The sequence below is a fragment of the Colobus angolensis genome, unplaced genomic scaffold (assembly GCF_000951035.1).
Source record: "Colobus angolensis palliatus isolate OR3802 unplaced genomic scaffold, Cang.pa_1.0 Scaffold397, whole genome shotgun sequence".
Lineage (NCBI taxonomy): Eukaryota > Metazoa > Chordata > Mammalia > Primates > Cercopithecidae > Colobus > Colobus angolensis.
Window position 1 is genome coordinate 360968 of NW_012117343.1, and position 20052 is coordinate 381019.

Consider the following 20052-nt stretch of genomic DNA (forward strand, 5'->3'; position numbering starts at 1 on the left):
GGCGTCTGTAGTCCCAGCTACTTGGGAGGCTGATGCCGGAAAATGGCGTGAACCTGGGAGGCGGAGCTTGCAGTGAGCCGAGATTGCACCACTGCAGTCCAGCCTGGATGACAGAGCGAGACTCTGTCTCAAAAAAAACAAAAAATGAAGTTTGAATTGATATCTTCCTTTAGATATAAAGACATTCAGCATCAATTCATTGCTCTTAAGGCAGATCTCATGATGGTTTATTTTTAAAAAAGAAGAAGGAAAGAAAACACAAGTGCATAAGGATATGAACACCATGATACTTCTTATAGAACAATAATGTAAACAATATTATTTGGTTATTGAGAAACAGTTACACTATAAATGCAAAAACTCATAATTCATAATATTTACCCATATGGAAGGAGAGAAATGCTTTAAAATTTTTTCACATTGCAATTTCTTATATACCTATGTTTAATGAGACAGTATGTTATATGGACACCTGAGTGTTTTTCATCACGTGGTAATACTTACTGTCTACATAAACATATCACATTATTCAAATTAATTGCTAATATTTACAGTTCCTATTTTGGACTGAAGGAATTGAATTGACTTATAAATTGTTCTTTTAGCTCTAAAATTCCATATGTATTCCTTGACTTTTATATTAAAAACCATCAAAGCTGGGCATAGTGGCTCACGCCTGTAATTCCAGTACTTTGGGAGGCAGAGGCAGGGGACTGGCATGTGCCTAGGAATTCAAGACCAGCCTAGACAACATAGCAAGACTCTGTCTCTACACACATACAAAATTAGCCAGGTGTGGTGGTGCGCACCTGTGGTCCTAGCTGCTCAGGACACTGAGGTGGAAGGATCACTTGAGCTTGAGAGGCAGAGGCTTCAGTAAGCCACAGTTGTGCCACTGCACTCTAGTGTGGGTGACAGAGTGAGACCCTGTCTTAAAAAAAGATAAAAACTGTCAAATGTAGTGCATGTTTGTTTTGGGGACTAAATGCTTATTTTTAAGAGGATGGTTAAAGTACTCAGCAATATTTAGTAAGTTAAAGCCTTAGGTTTTAAACCTGATTTGGGGTTGAGCTGTGGGAAGGAAAGGATGATTGATTCATAGGCACCCTGATACAGTCACTTATGATCTGAAATACAGATGTACTATAAGGCACTCATAAAAATAACACCAGTCCTATGCTTATCTCTTAAAGTCATGTTGTTTTCTGCAAGGTGTTAAAAATGAAAATAAGATTGTTCTAATAACATTGAAGTTTCATGAGTATGTGTGTATGATACAAGCGAAATTGATGGGTAACTACTTGCAGTATAATTCTTTTAGAATTATGTACTTTTAGATTGACTTACCAGAACTGCTGAAATAAAAAACACTCCATTTTGATTTGAAATAGTGGGAACATTGGCTCTGCTGCAATGATTTTTAAGTGTATACATGCCCGACTGTGAATGGATGAAGGTCATCATTGGTGCTGCATTGAGGTCATTCAGAGACTTTCTTTTGCCATTGCAGGTAGAGCGGGAAAAGGCCATTCTTTTGGCCAACCTACAGGAGTCACAGACACAGCTGGAACACACCAAGGGGGCACTGACGGAGCAGCATGAGCGCGTGCACCGGCTCACAGAGCACGTCAATGCCATGAGGGGCCTGCAAAGCAGCAAGGAGCTCAAGGCCGAGCTGGACGGGGAGAAGGGCCAGGACTCAGGGGAGGAGGCCCATGACTATGAGGTGGACATCAATGGCTTAGAGATCCTTGAATGTAAATATAGGGTGGCAGTAACTGAGGTGATTGATCTGAAAGCTGAAATTAAGGCCTTAAAGGAGAAATATAATAAATCTGTAGAAAACTACACTGATGAGAAGGCCAAATATGAGAGTAAAATCCAGATGTATGATGAGCAGGTGACAAGCCTTGAGAAGACCACCAAGGAGAGTGGTGAGAAGATGGCCCACATGGAGAAGGAGTTGCAAAAGATGACCAGCATAGCCAACGAAAATCACAATACTCTTAATACGGCCCAGGATGAGTTAGTGACATTCAGTGAGGAGTTAGCTCAGCTTTACCACCATGTGTGTCTGTGTAATAATGAAACTCCCAACAGAGTCATGCTGGATTACTATAGGCAGAGCAGAGTCACCCGCAGTGGCAGCCTGAAAGGGCCTGATGATCCCAGAGGACTTTTGTCCCCACGATTAGCCAGGCGGGGTGTGTCATCCCCGGTAGAAACAAGGACCTCATCTGAACCAGTTGCAAAAGAAAGCACAGAGGCCAGCAAAGAACCAAGCCCAACTAAGACCCCCACAATCTCTCCTGTTATTACTGCCCCACCGTCGTCTCCAGTATTGGATACAAGTGACATCCGCAAAGAGCCAATGAATATCTACAACCTTAATGCCATAATCCGGGACCAAATCAAGCATCTGCAGAAAGCTGTGGACCGGTCCTTGCAACTCTCTCGTCAAAGAGCAGCGGCTCGGGAGCTAGCCCCCATGATTGATAAAGACAAGGAAGCCTTAATGGAAGAGATCCTCAAGCTAAAGTCCCTGCTGAGCACCAAACGGGAGCAGATCGCCACATTGAGGGCGGTGTTGAAAGCCAACAAGCAGGTAATCTCATTCTACTGGTGAAAGCATGCTAGTTAAAGCTTTCTTAACTAATTTATTCCCCAATTTATTGAGTATCCAGTATCATCGAGATGAGAGTTCAGATTCTTGGTCAGTGGAGAAATAAAACCATGTCCCAGTGTCCGATCAGAATGTCATAATAATTATTATTTTTAAATGAGTGAATGGATGAAATATCTGTGCCCAGCTAGGTGGAGGCAGAGGTGAGGAAGTTAAAAACACAGGAGAAGATCCAGATGCCTTCCCGCAGATGTAGAAAGGCAGCTCAGGCGGTGCTGGGCTGAAGCCTGGCAGCGAGTAGCTATGGAAACAGGAGATGGAGGGTGGCAGAATAGGCTGGCAAGACAGGTTACACCAACCAGGGAGATACAGCAGGAAAGACAGACACCCAGCAGACAGCCGGAGCAAACAGAGGGAAATCTGGGTGCAGATCATGAAGAAGGTCTAATGGTCAATAACTGGACCCCGGCTTTGGAGCTGGAGGTTCAGATTCACGACTTAATTTCTAGGGGTATAGCAAGAATTTTTTGTTTTTGTTTTTGTTTTTTGTTTGTTTGTTTTGAGACAGAGTCTCGCTCTGTTGCCCAGGCTGGAGTGCAGTGGCGCCATCTCAGCTCACTGTAACCTCCGCCTCCTGGGTTCAAGCGATTCTCATGCCTCAGCCTCCTAAGCAGCTGGGATTACAGGCGTGTGCCACCATGCTTGGCTAATTTTTTGTATTTTCAAATAGACAGGATTTCGCCATATTGTCTAGGCTGGTCTTGAACTGCTGACCTCAAGTGATCCGCCTGCCTCGACCTCCCAAAGTGCTGGGATTACAGACGTGAGCCACCACACCCAGCCAAGTATAGCAAGATTAAAAGGAATGTTTTGTCCTTCATCCCAAACCTAGAGAAACAAGAGCGCTAAATAAATGAACAAGTCAGGGATGAAAGGCAAGACAACTGTGAGGAACTGAGTTACAGAAACAAAGCCAGACAGATTGTTATCAACAAATTAAATAGTTCGGGGCCACTTTAGCAAGCAAATGAGAGAGAGGGTGTGTGTGAGAGAGAGTATGAGAATGAGCTCTACCTGTGCTAGTGACCACATATCTGAAATTTAGGTTCATATGGGATGTTAACTCACGTGGGTCAGAGCTTAAGTAATAGGGAGCTTTTCCTAGCTATTGATCTTGTCCTTCTGGACAAGTAGTAATGTTACAACATGAACCTGTCTAATTCCCAGCCCTCTTTAATGACTGAAATTGTTTTGCACCCTTGAGTTTTACCGGGGTGGTAGTGCTGCGAAATATAGGCAGAAAAATTCTTTTCACCTTTATTTAGTTTATCTGAAAAGATAACCTCAAAAGACACATATTTGAGAAAGGTGCTGAATAAGTGTTGGTGTTGATAAGAGAAGCAACAAAGCACCAAATGCCCTCTTGCAAACGCAAGCAGTGCCAGTGAATGGTAGGTCAGGGGAGCTCTTGGTCTTTGGAGATTGAGGGTTAATTTCAGATTCAGAATGCCTTCTCCGTTTGCCGTTATCTGGGGAAAACCATGCCCTTATTACGTCATCTACAGTGCAATTTTCGAGTCCTCATCTCTAGTTCCCATAAATCTATTTATATAATTGACATCTATACCATAAGCTATAATACTATTTGCACTATTAACGTGTTTTATATAAACCTAAGGGCAAAATACGACTTTATTTTGTGTTGTCACTTTAGAAAAATAGAAAAGACTAGAGTGAATGAAGAGTTTGTGAGAGATCTGACTCCAATTTTAGGTCAGAATAAAGGAATTTATTATTATAACTCTGCTATAATTTAAAGACTCAATGATTCAGAGTGGTCATAAATAACCAATACCATATTAGATAAGGCTTACACAACCTTTATCAAGGACATGCTATCCTAGGGCATTCTTGGTCAAGCCATCGAGATAACTTCTCTGACTTCTTCCTAAAGGTTAAATATTAACAATTTAGGGCCGGGTGCAGTGGCTCACGCCTGTAATCCCAGCACTTGGGGAGGCCAAGGCGGGCAGATCACTTGAGGTCAGGAATTTGAGACCAGCCTGACCAACATGGAGAAACCCTGTCCCTACTAAAAATACAAAATTAGCCAGGCGTGGTGCTGCGTGCCTATAATCCCAGCTACTCGGGAGGCTGAGGCAGGAGAATCCTTGAACCCGGGAGGCGGAAGTTGCAGTGAGCTGAAATTGAGTGATTGCACTCCAGCCTGGGCAACAAGAATGAAAATCTGTCTTAAAAAAAAAAAATCAAGATGCTTAACTGAAACAGAGGTATAGATAAGGACACTTGGCCCACCAACAGAGAATAATTTATGAACTAGCATTCATTGATTACATATTTTCTGGGGGGCAGTAATAAAATAACATATTTTCAGGGATGCAAAAATAAATGACATACTCTAGTAGGAATTCCACAATTGCCTATAGCTATTTATAAGATAGGACTCATCAAGCGCTTTAGAGTGATGTAAACAGTACCACGGGAATTCAGAACAGAACAAAGCATTCCTAGCTGAAGTTTTATTTTCACAGTTTTTTGTGGTACAGGTTGAGTATCCCTTTTCTAAAATGTTCAGGATGAGAAATGTTTCAGATTTTGGATTTTGGACATTTGCATATATATATATAATGAGATATCTTGGGGATGGGATCCAAGTCCAAATGTGAAATTTCATGAGACAGGAAACAAGAAATTTCATGTATTCATATATACATAGCCTGATGGTAATTTTATACAATATTTTTAATAATTTTGTGGCTGAAACAAAATTTTGACTGTGACTCATTACGTGAAGTCAAGTGCAGAATTTTGTGGCATCATGTCAGCACTCAAAAGGTTTCAGATTTTGAAGCATTTTGGGTTTTGGATTAAGGATGCTCAACCTGTACCATTTGCATTACATTAGAGTTACAGTCTATATGGACTCAGTAAATTAAATGAAAACCCGTTTCTAGTGATGCATTTGGTCTACATGTTCATTATGTTGGGCCTGTTGCTGTAATGCTTATGTGCCATAAATAACTTTAAGTATTAACAGATGATATTCACTATATTTAGACATTGTGGAATGTGCATTTTTAAGGTTAAGGTGAGAATTCTGGGGTACAGGGGTAAAAAGGAAATCTCCCTGTTTTAAAATAGGCATTCTACTACTATACAGCCATAGGAAAGAATGAGATCGTGTCATTTGCAGGGACATAGTTGGAGCTGGAGACCATTATCCTTAGCAAACTAACACAGGGACAGAAAACCAGATACCGCATATTCTCACTTATAAGTGGGAGCTAAATGATGAAAGCAAATAGACACATAGAGGGGAACAACACCCACTGGTTCCTATTGGAGGCTGAAGGATGAGAGGAAGGAGAGGATCAGGAAAAATAAAGAATGGATACTAGGCTTAATACCTGGGTGAAGAAATAATTGGTACGACAAACCCCCATGACACACATTTACCTATGTAACAAACCTGCACATCCTGCACCTGTACCCCTGAACTTAAAATAAAAGTTAAAAATAAATAAATAAAATAAGTATTGTGTAGTCTCTATGAATCTTCTCATTTACTTAAGGATTTTTTCGTAGGCACAGTGCCTTCTGATGAAGTCAGTAAATGCTTATGAAGCACCATCCATCTAGCACTGTGCTACATGCTGAAGATTCAAAGACTAACAAATGGTCCCTGCCTTCCAGAAGACTCAGCCTCCTGGGGATGTCAGGATAGAAACACAATTACAGTTCAGCATTACACGTGCTGTAATCCAAGTTATGAGAACAATGCAGAGGAAGCAACTAAGGTTTCCTAGAGTAGCAGAAAAGACTTCAGAGAAGCAATTATACTTTAGTTTGCTCTTAAAGGATAAGGAGTTGTTTTCCAGAGGAGGAGGAAGTAATTCCAGACAGAACAGTAGGTAGAGAGGCTTAGGAGTGACAAAATAGAATGATATATTCAGGGAATGCTCACAAAGGTCTACCTGGCTGGAAATAAGACTTTTTTATTTAGAAAGTCAACTTTGGAGTGTGTGGAGAATGTGGTGAATGCAGACATCAGCAAATCCAATGAATTATGAATACTTAAAATTACTTAATTCTGGAAAAACTTTGCACAGTCTATGGACAAACAAATCTACAAACAAAACTGAGGCTTTGGGGTATTTGTCACAAACAATAAATAAGTTTGTATTTCTATTTCAGGTCTAGCTCTTCTGTTATCCCCCTCTTTATTCCCCTTAGATACTGACCATGGGACTCTGTGCTTACAAATTTGTTACATCTACATTTTCACAACTTAAACATACTTTTCTGTTTTAAATGAATATGTGTCTAAGCTTTTTCAACACTAAACAACTGCCATTTTTCCCTAGGTCAATTTCTGCATTGTGGATAATTTTCTGAATGTGTAATATTTCTGAAGATTCCTCCAAGTATTAACACTACAGAACATACAGAAGTATTTTATAAGTAAAGTCTCGTTTTAATCTGAATTTAAATCCAATCAAAACTCATAAGAAACTACTTCGGAACCAAAACAGTAACAAAGTACCCCATCCCAACATTGATTTAATTAAGAAAGAATTTATTTCTATAGATGTTGGCACTTTGCATATGAAGGTTTCAAGCTGCCCATTTCAAGCCCCAAAAGAAATGTTAAAAACCAGGGTAGTCTTCCTGGGAAATCCCATTAGTAATGGATTTCTCTACTACTAATGGGGTTTTTCATTAGCATGGGGTATTTGTATACATTCTGAAAAGTTATAGTTTCCAGTTCGTAAAAATAATGTGTTCCCAGTTTGGCTTCAACATGCAAACTATGTGCTATGCATCAAACGGGCAGTCCCTAAGTATACACTGATTTTATGCATTGATTCAGTCAGTGTGTTTTTTTTACTTATGTGTGTGCCAGGGTAGCTCTTGATTTGAAACACTGTTAATTCCAAGAACTTCAGACATGCCCAAATCCCAGATTCAAACAAATGTTTTAACTCATTCAACATTTCGTAACCCCTACTCTTATGGAGATTTTTAAGGAATTATATTTGACTCTTTCATTGTTTGGACAAATTGTATGCAAATTAGAAAGTAATTAGTTCTCTATCACTTCTTTTCCTTAAACATATAACATGGATTTATAGTTTATCATATACTCATATTATAAATTACAATGGTGTATATCTTTTATTCTATGTTTTTGGCCCACAGAGCACAGGTGACAAAATTTGAGTTCTAACATATTCCAATTTGATTATTCCAATAGAAGCTCTGCTTCTTTACGAAATAATTAGTAAAATTTTTCTTGTATAAAGTTTCATTTTGGCTCCCTCCTTGTCCTGAAATCCCATACTTTCAACAGTCTGCATTAAATATTAAACTACTGGCATTCTCTTAGCTCCTGATACTGACTCTGGCTCACAGCGGGCTTATAGAGCAATTTAACTACATTATGAATTCACAACACATTTTGACATTAAAGAAAAACTTTCCTCTCTCTGAAGCGCATACCTATGTTTATATAAAATGTAACCAAATCAATTTCACTTTCCTTTTATAAAAGAACATAATAGGCCCAGCATGAAGCAATCTGTATGATGGATTTTCCTGATATGAAAATTGTAAGCAGTGTGATTTTCTGCTTTAGACAGCTGAGGTGGCGCTAGCTAATCTCAAGAACAAATATGAAAATGAAAAAGCGATGGTGACTGAAACCATGACGAAGCTTAGAAATGAACTGAAGGCTTTGAAAGAAGATGCTGCAACCTTCTCCTCCCTGAGAGCAATGTTTGCAACAAGGTAACAGTATTTTCTTCCTACGACTGGGTAGGAAGGCTTTAAAATTCACAGCCCTGCCTTTGTGCATGTTGAGTGTCTAGGATGGCTAAGTGTGAAGAAAATCTGTGGAAGTCCACTCTGATGTATCTAAAATTTTGCAAACCTTCTGTGCTGTTTTCCAGAGCCCCCTACTGAACACTCTGGATCCAGAAATTCTATTACATAAAAATATTTTTTAAGTGAGTTAATATTAATAGATTGTTTCTAGAATTTATGCACCCCAAAGAGACTCGCCTTCCAAATAAAAAGCTTTCAATAAGGAAAAAAACCCCACTTCCTAGAATAGCTAAATATTATCACCTCTGAAATAGAGTTCTGTGAGGGAAGTACATGAAAGTATATAAAAGCGCCATGCCTTTAGTACTGTGTGAGAAGATACCGTCATAATGAAGGTTAATCATCATCATACCAGCTAATTACTTAGTTTTTTTTTTTTTTGAGACAGAGCCTCACTCTGTCACCCAGGCTGGAGGGCAGTGGCGCGATCTCAGCTCACTGCAAGCTCCACCTCCCGGGTTCGAGAGAGTCTCCTGCCTCACCCTCCCGAGTAGCTGGGACTACAGGCACCCGCCACCACGCCCAGCTAATTTTTTGTATTTTTAGTAGAGACAGGGTCTCAATCTCCTGACCTCGTGATCCACCCGCCTCAGCCTCCCAAAGTGCTGGGATCAAAGGCATGAGCCACCTCACCCAGCTTTTTTTTTCTTTTTGAGACAGTCTTGCTCTGTCGCCCAGCTGGAGTGTAGTGGCGCAATCTTGGCTCACTGCAAGCTCCGCCTCCTGGGTTCACACCATTCTCCTGCCTCAGCCTCCCGAGTAGCTGGGACTACAGGCGCCTGCCACCACACCTGGCTAATTCTTTGTACTTTTAGTAGAGACAGGGTTTCACCATGTTAGCCAGGACGGTCTTCCTCGGCCTCCCAAAGTGCTCGGATCACAGGTGTGAGCCACTGCGCCCGGCCATATTTTGTTTTTAAACGTGAAGTGATTGTTAAGAATGTATTTGATTTGAAGTTTTCAGAATCTTGAGATTTTCAATATACTATTGAAATACATATTTTGCTGTCACAATGCAGTGTAAAAAAAAATTACTTTTTTTTTTGAGATAGGGTCTCTGTCACCCAGGCTGAAGTGCAGTGGCGCCATCTCGGTTCACTGCAGCCTGGACATCCTGGGCTCAAGCAATCCTCCCACCTCACCTCAGCCTCCCCAGTAGCTGGGACTGCAGGCTTGCACCACCACACCTGCTAATTTTTGTGGGTTTTGTGGAGGCAGGGTCTCGCCATGTTGCCCAGGCTGATCTCAAATTCCTGGGCTCAAGAGATCCGCCCACCTTGGCCTCCAAAAGTCCTGAGTTAGGTTATGAGTCACCATGCCCGACCAAATCCCACCAATTATATATCTTGTATGATGGAAACTTGGTGCAAAATTCACAAATAATTACTATGTCTTTACTGGCAGATTTAGTAAATAATTTACATGTCTCTGATACATGTAAAAGTGTTAAAAACAAACAAAAAAAAGATCTCTTGAGCTTTATAGGAGTCCCCCAGAATCTGTCCAGCTTTCTTTGTATGTTAGGAGAGTACAGGCTTAAGCTCAGACCTTGTGATTGAATCTCTTGGAGATGGCAGTGAGAAGGCTGAGTGCCTGAAAGCCCACAGGGATGCAGAGGAACTGGAGGGAACTGGCTTCTAGGTCTCAGGGCATGACAGTGTTTGGGGAATAGAATGTGTTTACCTGGCTGCTATGGTGGAAGGATAGAGAATAGGAATAGGGCACAATGTCCCCCTCTTTGATGAAAGAATCCGGATTACATTTGGAATCAAGAAAACATAAATTTCCTCTTTGAGAAGGAAACTTTTAAAAATGTCAAAGGACATTTCAAGTCTGAATCTGATTTATATAAGAATTATTATCCCCTAGCCAGGCACGGTGGCTCACACCTGTAATCCCAGCACTTTGGGAGGCCAAGGCAGGTGGATCACCTGAGGTCAGGAGTTCGAGACCAGCGTGGCCAACATGGTGAAACCCTATCTCTACTAAAAATACAAAAATTAGCCAGGCATGGTGGCACACGCCTGTAGTCCCAGCTACTCAGGAGGCTAAGGGAGGAGAATTGCTTGAACCTGGGAGGTGGAGGTTGCAGTGAGCTGAGATCATGCCACTGCACTCCAGCCTGGGTGATAGAGCAAGACTCTGTCTCAAAAATAATAATAATAGTTTTTTATAAAAAGGAATTGTTATCCCCAAATTGTCCATTTTCACATACTTTTTTTTGGCATGAACAATATTTATTATTCATATTTTAGTGGGTAAATAAATTCAGAAAAAAAAAAAACTCAGAATGAGCTTTTTCCCCACGCCACCTCTATCTTCCAAATGTATATGTGCTCAGGTTTTGCCTTTGGTAAGGAAAAAAGATCACTAAGCTTATCTTCCTTCTTTGGCACAAGTATGAAACCTAAATAAAGATGTTTCGGACAGCCTGCTATATCTGTATCAAACCTTGTGCAAATCTTGGTTTTTGCAGGGTTTTCTGTTTTTTGTTTTTTTGACAACTCATTACTCTGTCATCTGGTTGAGAAATCATTGAAAATACTCAGTTTTCTAATTCAGGCAAATCAGTCAAATTCACAAGAGCAACAGCTGCAATCTCTACTAAAACTAAAACGTATAAATATAGATAAGGAAATGTTTTCTTTATAAACATTATTATTTTGGATATTATAGGCATAGCCTATAATAAACTTGTTACATTCCTCCAAAGAATACAATGTTATACAGTAAAAAGAGCTACTGTAAGACACTTCAGGTTCTGTGGACTTTGTGGGAGACTTGACCGGTATTCTGCTGTTACACAGCAGCCCCACAATAACTCTGTCCCTGGGGTTTAAGACGTTGCCTATTAAGACTGTCTCCATATGGGCTGGGTGCAGTGGCTGATACCTGTAATCCCAGCACTTTGGGAGACTGAGGCAGGAAGATCACTTGAGGCCAGGAGTTCGAGACCAGTCTGGGCAACATAGTGAGACCCTGTCTCTTTAAAAAATGATTATGACTGGGCATGGTGACTCATGCCAGTAGTCCCAGCACTTTGGGAGGCCAGGGTGGGAGGATCACTTAAGGTCAGGAGTTCGAGACCAGCCTGGCCAACATGGTGAAACCCCGTCCCTACTAAAAAAATACAAAAATTAGCCGGGCATGGTGGCACACTCCTGTAATTCCAACTACTTCGGAGGCTGAGGCATGAGAATTGCTTGAACCTGGGAGGCAGAGGTTGCAGTGAGCCAAGATCACGCCACTGCACTCCAGCCTGGGCAATACAGCAAGACTCAGTCTCAAAAAACAAACAAACAAAACAACAACAAGAAAATAATAATAAATTTTTTTAAATGTCCCGTCTATCCTTCATTGTATGGATGAACATACATTCCAATTTTCTGCTGTTATAGGTTATCTACATTCTATTGCTAGACCTTTAAACCAGTCTTCTAAATTTCTAAATTTCAGTCAAATTTATTACTTTTCAACTTAAGTCCAAATTCAGTTTCACCAAGATTTTCCCCTGACCCCTTCTCTGTTTTGGTTCCAGATGTGATGAATATGTCACCCAGTTGGATGAGATGCAGAGACAGTTAGCAGCCGCAGAGGATGAGAAGAAGACTCTAAACACTTTGTTACGAATGGCTATCCAGCAAAAACTCGCCCTGACCCAGAGGCTGGAGGACTTAGAGTTTGACCATGAGCAGTCCCGACGCAGCAAAGGCAAACTTGGAAAGAGCAAGATCGGCAGCCCTAAAGTAAGTGGGGAGGCATCAGTCACCGTGCCCACCATAGACACTTACCTCCTGCATAGTCAGGGCCCACAGACACCCAACATTCGGGTCAGCAGTGGCACTCAGAGGAAAAGGTATGCATGCAGCGATCTTCATAGTACGGTGCAGTGGCCAGATTTTAGTTAACTGCAAAAATGAATGTGCTCTTGTTGTGGAGGTTGGAGGAGGGGAAGGAAAAGAAAAAATGGGAGCTGGCATATAAATGGTCCTTGCTAATGTGGGTCTTTCCAGATCAAAACCTTTTTGATAATTGTGTTTGTGTAGTCCTTTCTAACCCCCTGCCCAATCCCTCCTCTTGATTAATCGTAATATAATTTTCAAGTGTCTGTTAATATTTTTGCTACTCTTTGTATGCGTAAATATGCCTCTCCCTTCCCTCCAACCTAAGAATTAGTAGATAAAGGTGGATATTAAGAATGAAGCATGTTCTACCTGGGTTATAATTTTAAAAGTCGCTGTACCTTTGGAAATGGTGCTGTTTATCAGCTTCTCTTTAACGGGACAAGGATATGAATATGTTCTCTTAGGGTAACTTTTGTCCATATGACCAAAATTGATGACGGACTGAAAGGGGATGTCTATATCTAGATAAAATGGGGTGGAATATGCACAGTCCTTTTCTTGAAAGCGGTTTTTGTGCTTTTTCATTTGGCATGGGAATATTGCCCAGAGAAACCACTTGTAAGATTTTTAGGGGCTTGATTGTGTGACCTCTTTCCAGAGTCCTGGCTGTTGAGTTACTTACTATGTATTTTCGGTTAATGGTAACATTTTTATTTTAGGAGCTTTCATTAAAGACTCAAATAATATATTTTCTATTTGCGGTTCAAGCTGACTAACTGTAATAAATCTCTTTTCCAGTATCCGGAACAGTTTCCAAATAGGGTTGTATCCTGATGTGGAAACTTAAAAAAAAAAAAAAATAGCAAAAATATTGATTTATATAGTTAAACAATGAAATGCCAATATAAATAATGTTGTCACTGGTGAGGCGTTGAAAGGTAATTAAAGTAAAACTTTTTTGTTTCCTATATGTATTTTTCTTGGATCTCCTGCAAGACAATTTTCACCTTCCCTTTGTGATCAGAGCCGTCCCAGGACTTCAGGGGCTTCCTACCTACAGAATTTATTAAGAGTTCCCCCTGATCCCACCTCCACAGAATCATTTCTTCTGAAGGGCCCCCCCTCCATGAGTGAATTCATCCAAGGGCACCGGCTCAGCAAGGAAAAAAGGTTAACCGTGGCTCCACCAGGTAAACATTTTTTCCTTGGGTGCATGTGATGCAAATGATTAGTTGAGTAGACTCTCCCCTTCCTTCCAGTCACTCAGGCCCACCCATCCGCAGAGTCTACCTTTGATGATGTATAAATTCCTACAAGTCAAGTAAAAACTTCCTTACACTTAGCTTCCCATTTCCTCCTTTACTCATATTCCTTAGAATGACAGACTTCCATTTAACAGCCAAAGATGGCAAATGAGAGTTGGAAGGACTGGGATAGGAAAAGCGAAATTAGCAACAAGCACAATACATACACACTTGGATCCTATTTGCAGTTTGGTAGCTCATGGCGATTCCATCTTGGTCAGGTTTGGCCAGTTCTCTCTTACCATTTTTAATGTAGTTTCCTTAAAGGGAGCCATATGTGTAACAAGGCTTTTGGGCTGATTTCCTTTTGTAGTGACTCAGAATGTCTCCTCAATCATTATATTGAGAATAAAAGTAAAACCCTCTAAGATTTTGCTCCTCAAGAACATTTAGGTCTTAGTATAATGTTCTTGTAGCTTGCAAGCCCCTGGTTGGTTAATGCTTACCAACATGCTCACACTTAGCTTCACTATTTTGCATTTTTCTTCCTTCCTTCCTTCCTTTCATTCTTTTTACTTGTTCTATGAAGAGGCCTAAATTGAAAATGTGACATATGGCAAATAGAGAAAATGTGACTTCTTGCAAATAAAAATCATCCTTTTGAGGAATCCCTGCATGTGAGTATAGGGCAGAAGTGGCAAACAAGGAGCCCATAAACCAAAGTAAGCTTAAGGGCAGCTGTTATTTGACTATTGCCAGAAAATAAAAAATAAAACTAATTCAAGTTAGTTATCGACAGTTAAAAATTCAAGAGATTTTGTATGAGCATCAGTATTTCTGGCCTCTTTTGGAAGATTCTGAATATCTGGCAGCCCTAGGTCTGCGTTCACGCATGTCAACACCTGTTGGAGCTCTGTAGTGGCTGTTGCTGTTAGGGCAAGCTCTGCACTTTGCCACAGTCCCCACTCCTCCTTATTACTTATACCCAGCCTGCTATCCTCATTTCTATTCTCTTCTGGCCCCTCCTGTAGTCTTTGAGTTTGCCACTGCTGAAATAGAATTTATTTTTTCATTTTACCTTAATTCCTTTTTGCAAACCTCAGCCTTTGAATCTCTAATACTTTCCTTATCTGATTCATGGAATCAGCCTACTGATTGGGATTAAAAGATGTGGTGTAGAAACTGATAGTGCATTTCACGTTCTAAAGGTGTTTGAGGAAATTGGTAGTGATAACGCGTTGGAATGGTGTAATAGCCAAAATATACACCTAAGAAGAAAAAAAGTAAAAACTGCTTGGTGTTTTTAATTTCATAACTGATTTCCTATTGTTTTAGACCTCCTTGGAAGGTACCTTGAAGTATTCTGTGAATCACCAAAGTGGTATTGATTTATCAGGATACCTAACTCGGATAAAACCCACAAAAGTCTTCTTTTTAGTGTTCCAAATGGATTTAGTAGCACTATCTACTGGAACTTAGAAAAGAAATTGGTATGATTAATAAATAACTCCTATTGTTGTTTAATTAAAAAGATAACATTTCAGTAAGGTTAAAAATAATCAATGTTAACAACAATAACTGTTTTCATTTTTGTATGACTGGTTTTTGTTTACATGGATATATATTTTATATTGTTATCATTACATCGTTTAAGCCATGAACATTATATCACAAGCTTTTCCATGTTGCTATCTAGTCTTTCATTTGTTAAAGTTATTGTATCATAGATTTTGTTTCAGATGCTGTTACCACATTAATCACTACTTCCCTTCTTGTCCACTGAGGTAGTTTTTCATTGTTTGTTATATTATAGAGTACTGCTGGGAATACCCTCATGCATTCAGCTTCTCATCTATTAAATTTTTCTCAGGAGTGAGATCACTGAGATGTTCAGTTAAAAGTTGAACATCTTTATGTTTTTTGCTCCATTCTGATGTTGCTGTCAAGAAGGGTATATCAATGTACTAAAAGCCCATAAAACACTTTCCTGTTTTCCCACATTGGGAATCTTTCTGCTACTTTATACACACTGTACACATCTTACAACTCCAAAGTCAGTTAGCATACATGAATAAGAGTACCAGTATATTGTCTTAAACTCTTTAGTTTTGAATAACCAGAAAATACCTTAGAAATTGACCTTAGAAATGATTACTATTTATGAGATTCGAGGCTGAGTGCGGTGGTTCACCCCTGTAATCCCAGCACTTTGGGAGGCCGAGGCAGGTGAATCACTTGGGCTCAGGAGTTTTAGACTAGCCTAGGCAACATGGTGAAACCCCATCTCTACAAAAAATACAAAAATTAGCCTGGTGTGGTAGTGGGCGCCTGTAGTCCCAGCTACTCAGGAGGCTGAGGTAGCATCCCTTGAGCCAGGGAGGCGGAAGTTTCAGTGAACTGAGATGGCACCACTACACTCCAGCCTGGGTGACAGAGTGAGACACCGTCTCAGAAAAAAAAAAAAAGATTAGAGATATAAGGAATGTGGAATTCAGAATCATCACCAGACCAGAAGATCACGCTGACAGCTTAACATATTGATAACCTTTATAATTCTCACCATTTATGTAAAGTTAAAATAATAAAAGAGGAAAGGAAGTAAAGCTGTTATTATAGCCTTAGGAATTTTTAATTATGTATCATGAAATCAACCAGATTAATGCTTAATAAATTCTTATCAAATCAGTCTTAGCAACATTTTCTAAAAGGTCCTAGTTCAATGAATTACTATAGAAAGTGACTGACCATCCACACCAAATAAATTGTAGCTTCTATAAATATCTGCATTATTACCAATATATGTTATTTTCCCTCAACTGAACTATATAGGGTAAAACATATCAAATATTCATTATGATGCTTTTACTATATAAAATCTTTTCATTAAGCCAAGAAAGATAAAATATGCCATATATGACCAGCCTCATGTTCTATATAAGAAATATCATAAGCCTATGGGAAATAATAGATTTTATGAGTAGTTTTAAATTAATGAGTTTAACCATTATAAAATTTGCTAGCTAATAACAGTATCTATTAGTCATTTTAAACAGAAAGTTCTCTATTAATTTGTCAGAATGTTTTTGATAAGCTAAAAACTAAAATATATTTCTAAAATATATGTTTAATACATGTTTTTAGGTGATTTTTAATTATTCTAATAAGCAAATATGGGCTTTATTTTTCTATTGAGGACCGTTGAAGCAATTATCTCAACTAAAAATGAAATTAGTTTAATTTGTTCTTAATCCTTCAGTTGAGGAATTGAGAGAGGTATGTCTCATTTAAAAATTTAAGACACAGAACATAAAATGTTATTTATTCTATATAAGAGATACTTTCAAATAGATTTTATTTCTATGAGATGGTAAACAGAAAACCTCATCTCAAGTGCACAATTTCTCAATTCTGGAGAATCAACTATAGGGTAGGCCATTGATTTTCAACATTAGTAGAATGTTTTACACTAATTAATGCATTATCCTGATTGATTTGCTGCATTAGTACAACCTTTTAAGGGAAAATTCTGGCGTTTCCCTCTGGCTGGCTCAGCTTCTGCAACCTCAGCCCTTGCAATTCCAGTGCTTCTGGCCATGGCTTGCTTGTTGATTTTCTTGCTCTTGACGTTATCCTTATCCTGGCACACAAATTCCAGTGTCCTTCCACATGCTCATCTTAGTTTTCACAGTTTCACTTACCAGCTGGTCTGAGAAGTGCCTATCAGCCTTGATGACCTTGACTCAAAAGGGACCCTGTTGTCATCAAGGAGTTTGTAATTAGGCAGCAGATTGTATGTCTTCACAAAATTGTTGCCTATTTTTTAGTCAGCATTTTATCTTGATTCCTTAACTACCTAGGCCTATATCCTTCTCTTCCTCCTTCTTCTCTTCCTCCTCCTCATCATCTTCTTCATCATCATCTTACCATTTAATCAATAATTACAATCAGCCTGTCAGAATATGTAAAAGGAATCCATGTAATTCACAGGCAGGAGCTGTTATTTCTGTAGTAAAGACCTGACTGCAGCATTTACACAAGATAAGTAGGAAATGGCAAACCTAGTGAAGCAAGTTTGAACTCAGTCTGGAAGTAATAGCCTAAGCAGCTTGCTCTTCACACTGTTTCCCATGTCACGCTTTTCCTCTTAGATATCTTGCTTCTCCCTATCATTTCAATCTCCTCCCTTCCTCTGTTCCTCCCTCCTTCATCCCTCCCTCCCTCTCTTTCTCTGACACAGTGACTCAGCTAGTTTAAGAGAATGGTATTATTTTGAAGTCTGAAAATGTTTCTGTGACATTTTACATTTTACTGTTTTTTAAAGCAACTCACAGAAGTGTGTTAGCCTTAGATACATAATCACCCCTTGAGATACATAGTCAACCACACACACTGATATGTTCATAGTAAAAACTGCCTTTATGTTTCACTACATTCAAACAAGTAGATATTTGTTTGTTTCATGTATTGCAAAGCCTGTGTTCTTAAGCATGTACCAAAATCACATTTATTTCATTAATCCATTTACTCATTCACCAGAATTTAACAAAATTTAGTGAATATCTACTATGTGTCAGGCACTTTTCTTGGCTCTTGATATACAATGATATTCAAATAAAACTCATAGTCTGGTAGGGGAGGTAGAAGACAAATATGTACTGATATTAATAGATATTCCTGGAATAAATAAAGGAATTAGGGCGGTTAGGAACATCCTTCCAGAAGAAATGCAACGCTGGCCATGAAAGGTGGCTACACCGTAATAGGCAGAAGGTAGCCGCACAGGTTTGGGTCATGAGAAGAACCTTATAGGAAAGGAGGTCAACTTGGCCCAGTGCCAGTGAGCTCAGTGCTACAGCCTGGTGCAGGACTTGGAAGTAGTAGAAAGCGAGGCTGCGAAGGTGGACAGGGACCTGAAGACAGAGAGCCAGGTTAGTGAGAGCAGACCTTACCATGGGCATAGCTTAGCAGTTTTAAGAATAGGATCAGATTTTCATTTGATAAAATCACCCTGATGACAAGGTGGAGAATGGATTAGATGTGGGTAACATCTAAGATAAAGAAGCAGGTACAGAGACTCATAAAATATGCAGATGAGAGGTAGTGCAGACCAGAATCAAAGCTGTGAGGAATAGCAATGTTTAAATATGTCCCAACTTACAATTCAACTATGTATTTCATCAGCCAGCATGTCCTGTGCACACACGACCTGCTCTTACTGCTTTCCATGTTCTGTGTGTGGAAGGAGCTCAGTCAATCTTGTTTGAACTAATGGCCTCGGTGTTTTGTACTTTATAAATTATATTTTTTCCTATAGAGGCTTTTCTATTTATGTGTGTTCCACTTCCCATATCACTATACTTTCTTTTCCACAGGATTCAGTTATTGAACTAGTAGGAGTGAAGGGGTAGTCTGTTGAAACCTGTAATCTTTTAGGCTTGTATTTTCTTTGAACATAGTTTCCACAGAATTCTTCCCTGTAGGGGAAGGCCCAGGCACTTCTTGATGTCAGAATATGTTGTCTTTAGTTTGGAATCTGCCAAACCAAAAGTTAAATCAAAAATGTTAATTCCTGTCACCCCAGCATTTTGAGAAGCCAAAGCAGGAGGATTGCTTGAGCCCAGGAGTCCGAGACTGGCCTGGGTAACATAGCGAGACCTCGTCTCTCCATTAAAATTTAAAAATTAGCTGGATATGCTGGCATGCACTCATAGTCCCAGCTGCTCAGGAGGCTAAGGCGGGAGGATTGCTTGAGTCAGGGAGGTCAAGGCTGCAGTGAGCCACTGCACTCCAATGAGTGACAGAGTAAAAAGAAGAAAAAATATATTAATTCACAAAATTGTCAACCACATGTTGAGAAATACATTTTTAAACTTGCTGTATATTTTTCCATAGGTAGTGGTTCAAAAATTTTTAAGTACAAAGGGTATACAGTAGATGGTAGATTTCTGCCACAACTGTGTCCACCCAACCAACCTTGTGTATTTTTCCAGAAACATTCTATACATATATAAGGAAGTGCATATAAATATATACATATATAAAAACAAATATGCATTTTACATATGTATTAATACCATTGGCACAACCACAGACACTATGCTTGCCAGGTTTTTTTCAATTGCTGTATCTGGGTTCTTCTTTCCTATCCATTCATCTTTTTGTTTCTTTTGAGTCAGAAGAAGTTATGAAGGGGAAGGAAGACATGCTTGAGCTCTTTAAGAAAGCTTGGAATGTTTCTATGTGTACAGTAGAAATATTTCTTGCCAAATGATAAAATGACAGCTACAAGAATGTTTGTATTCAGAACTATTCAATAGAAATATGATATAAACCACATATGTACATTTAAATTCTCTAGTAGTCTAGTAGTCATGTTAGAAAAAGTAAAAAGAGGCCGGGCGCGGTGGCTCAAGCCTATAATCCCAGCACTTTGGGA

General features: G+C 39.4%; 1 protein-coding gene across 3 annotated transcripts in view; it reads left to right on the forward strand.

The window, feature by feature from the left end:
• The window catches only part of BICD1 (bicaudal D homolog 1 (Drosophila)), a 278365-nt gene that overhangs the window by 218663 nt on the left and 39650 nt on the right, over positions 1-20052 (forward strand). Inside the window, exons 5-8 of one of the 3 annotated variants that reach the window (XM_011955142.1) lie at positions 1511-2605; positions 8280-8431; positions 12066-12383; positions 13369-13562. In XM_011955142.1, coding sequence (XP_011810532.1) covers positions 1511-2605; positions 8280-8431; positions 12066-12383; positions 13369-13562 — 1759 coding nt within the window. Of the gene's footprint in view, positions 1-1510; positions 2606-8279; positions 8432-12065; positions 12384-13368; positions 13704-20052 lie in introns of those variants that run through there. The other 2 variants (XM_011955144.1, XM_011955143.1) reach the window with 2 other exon arrangements.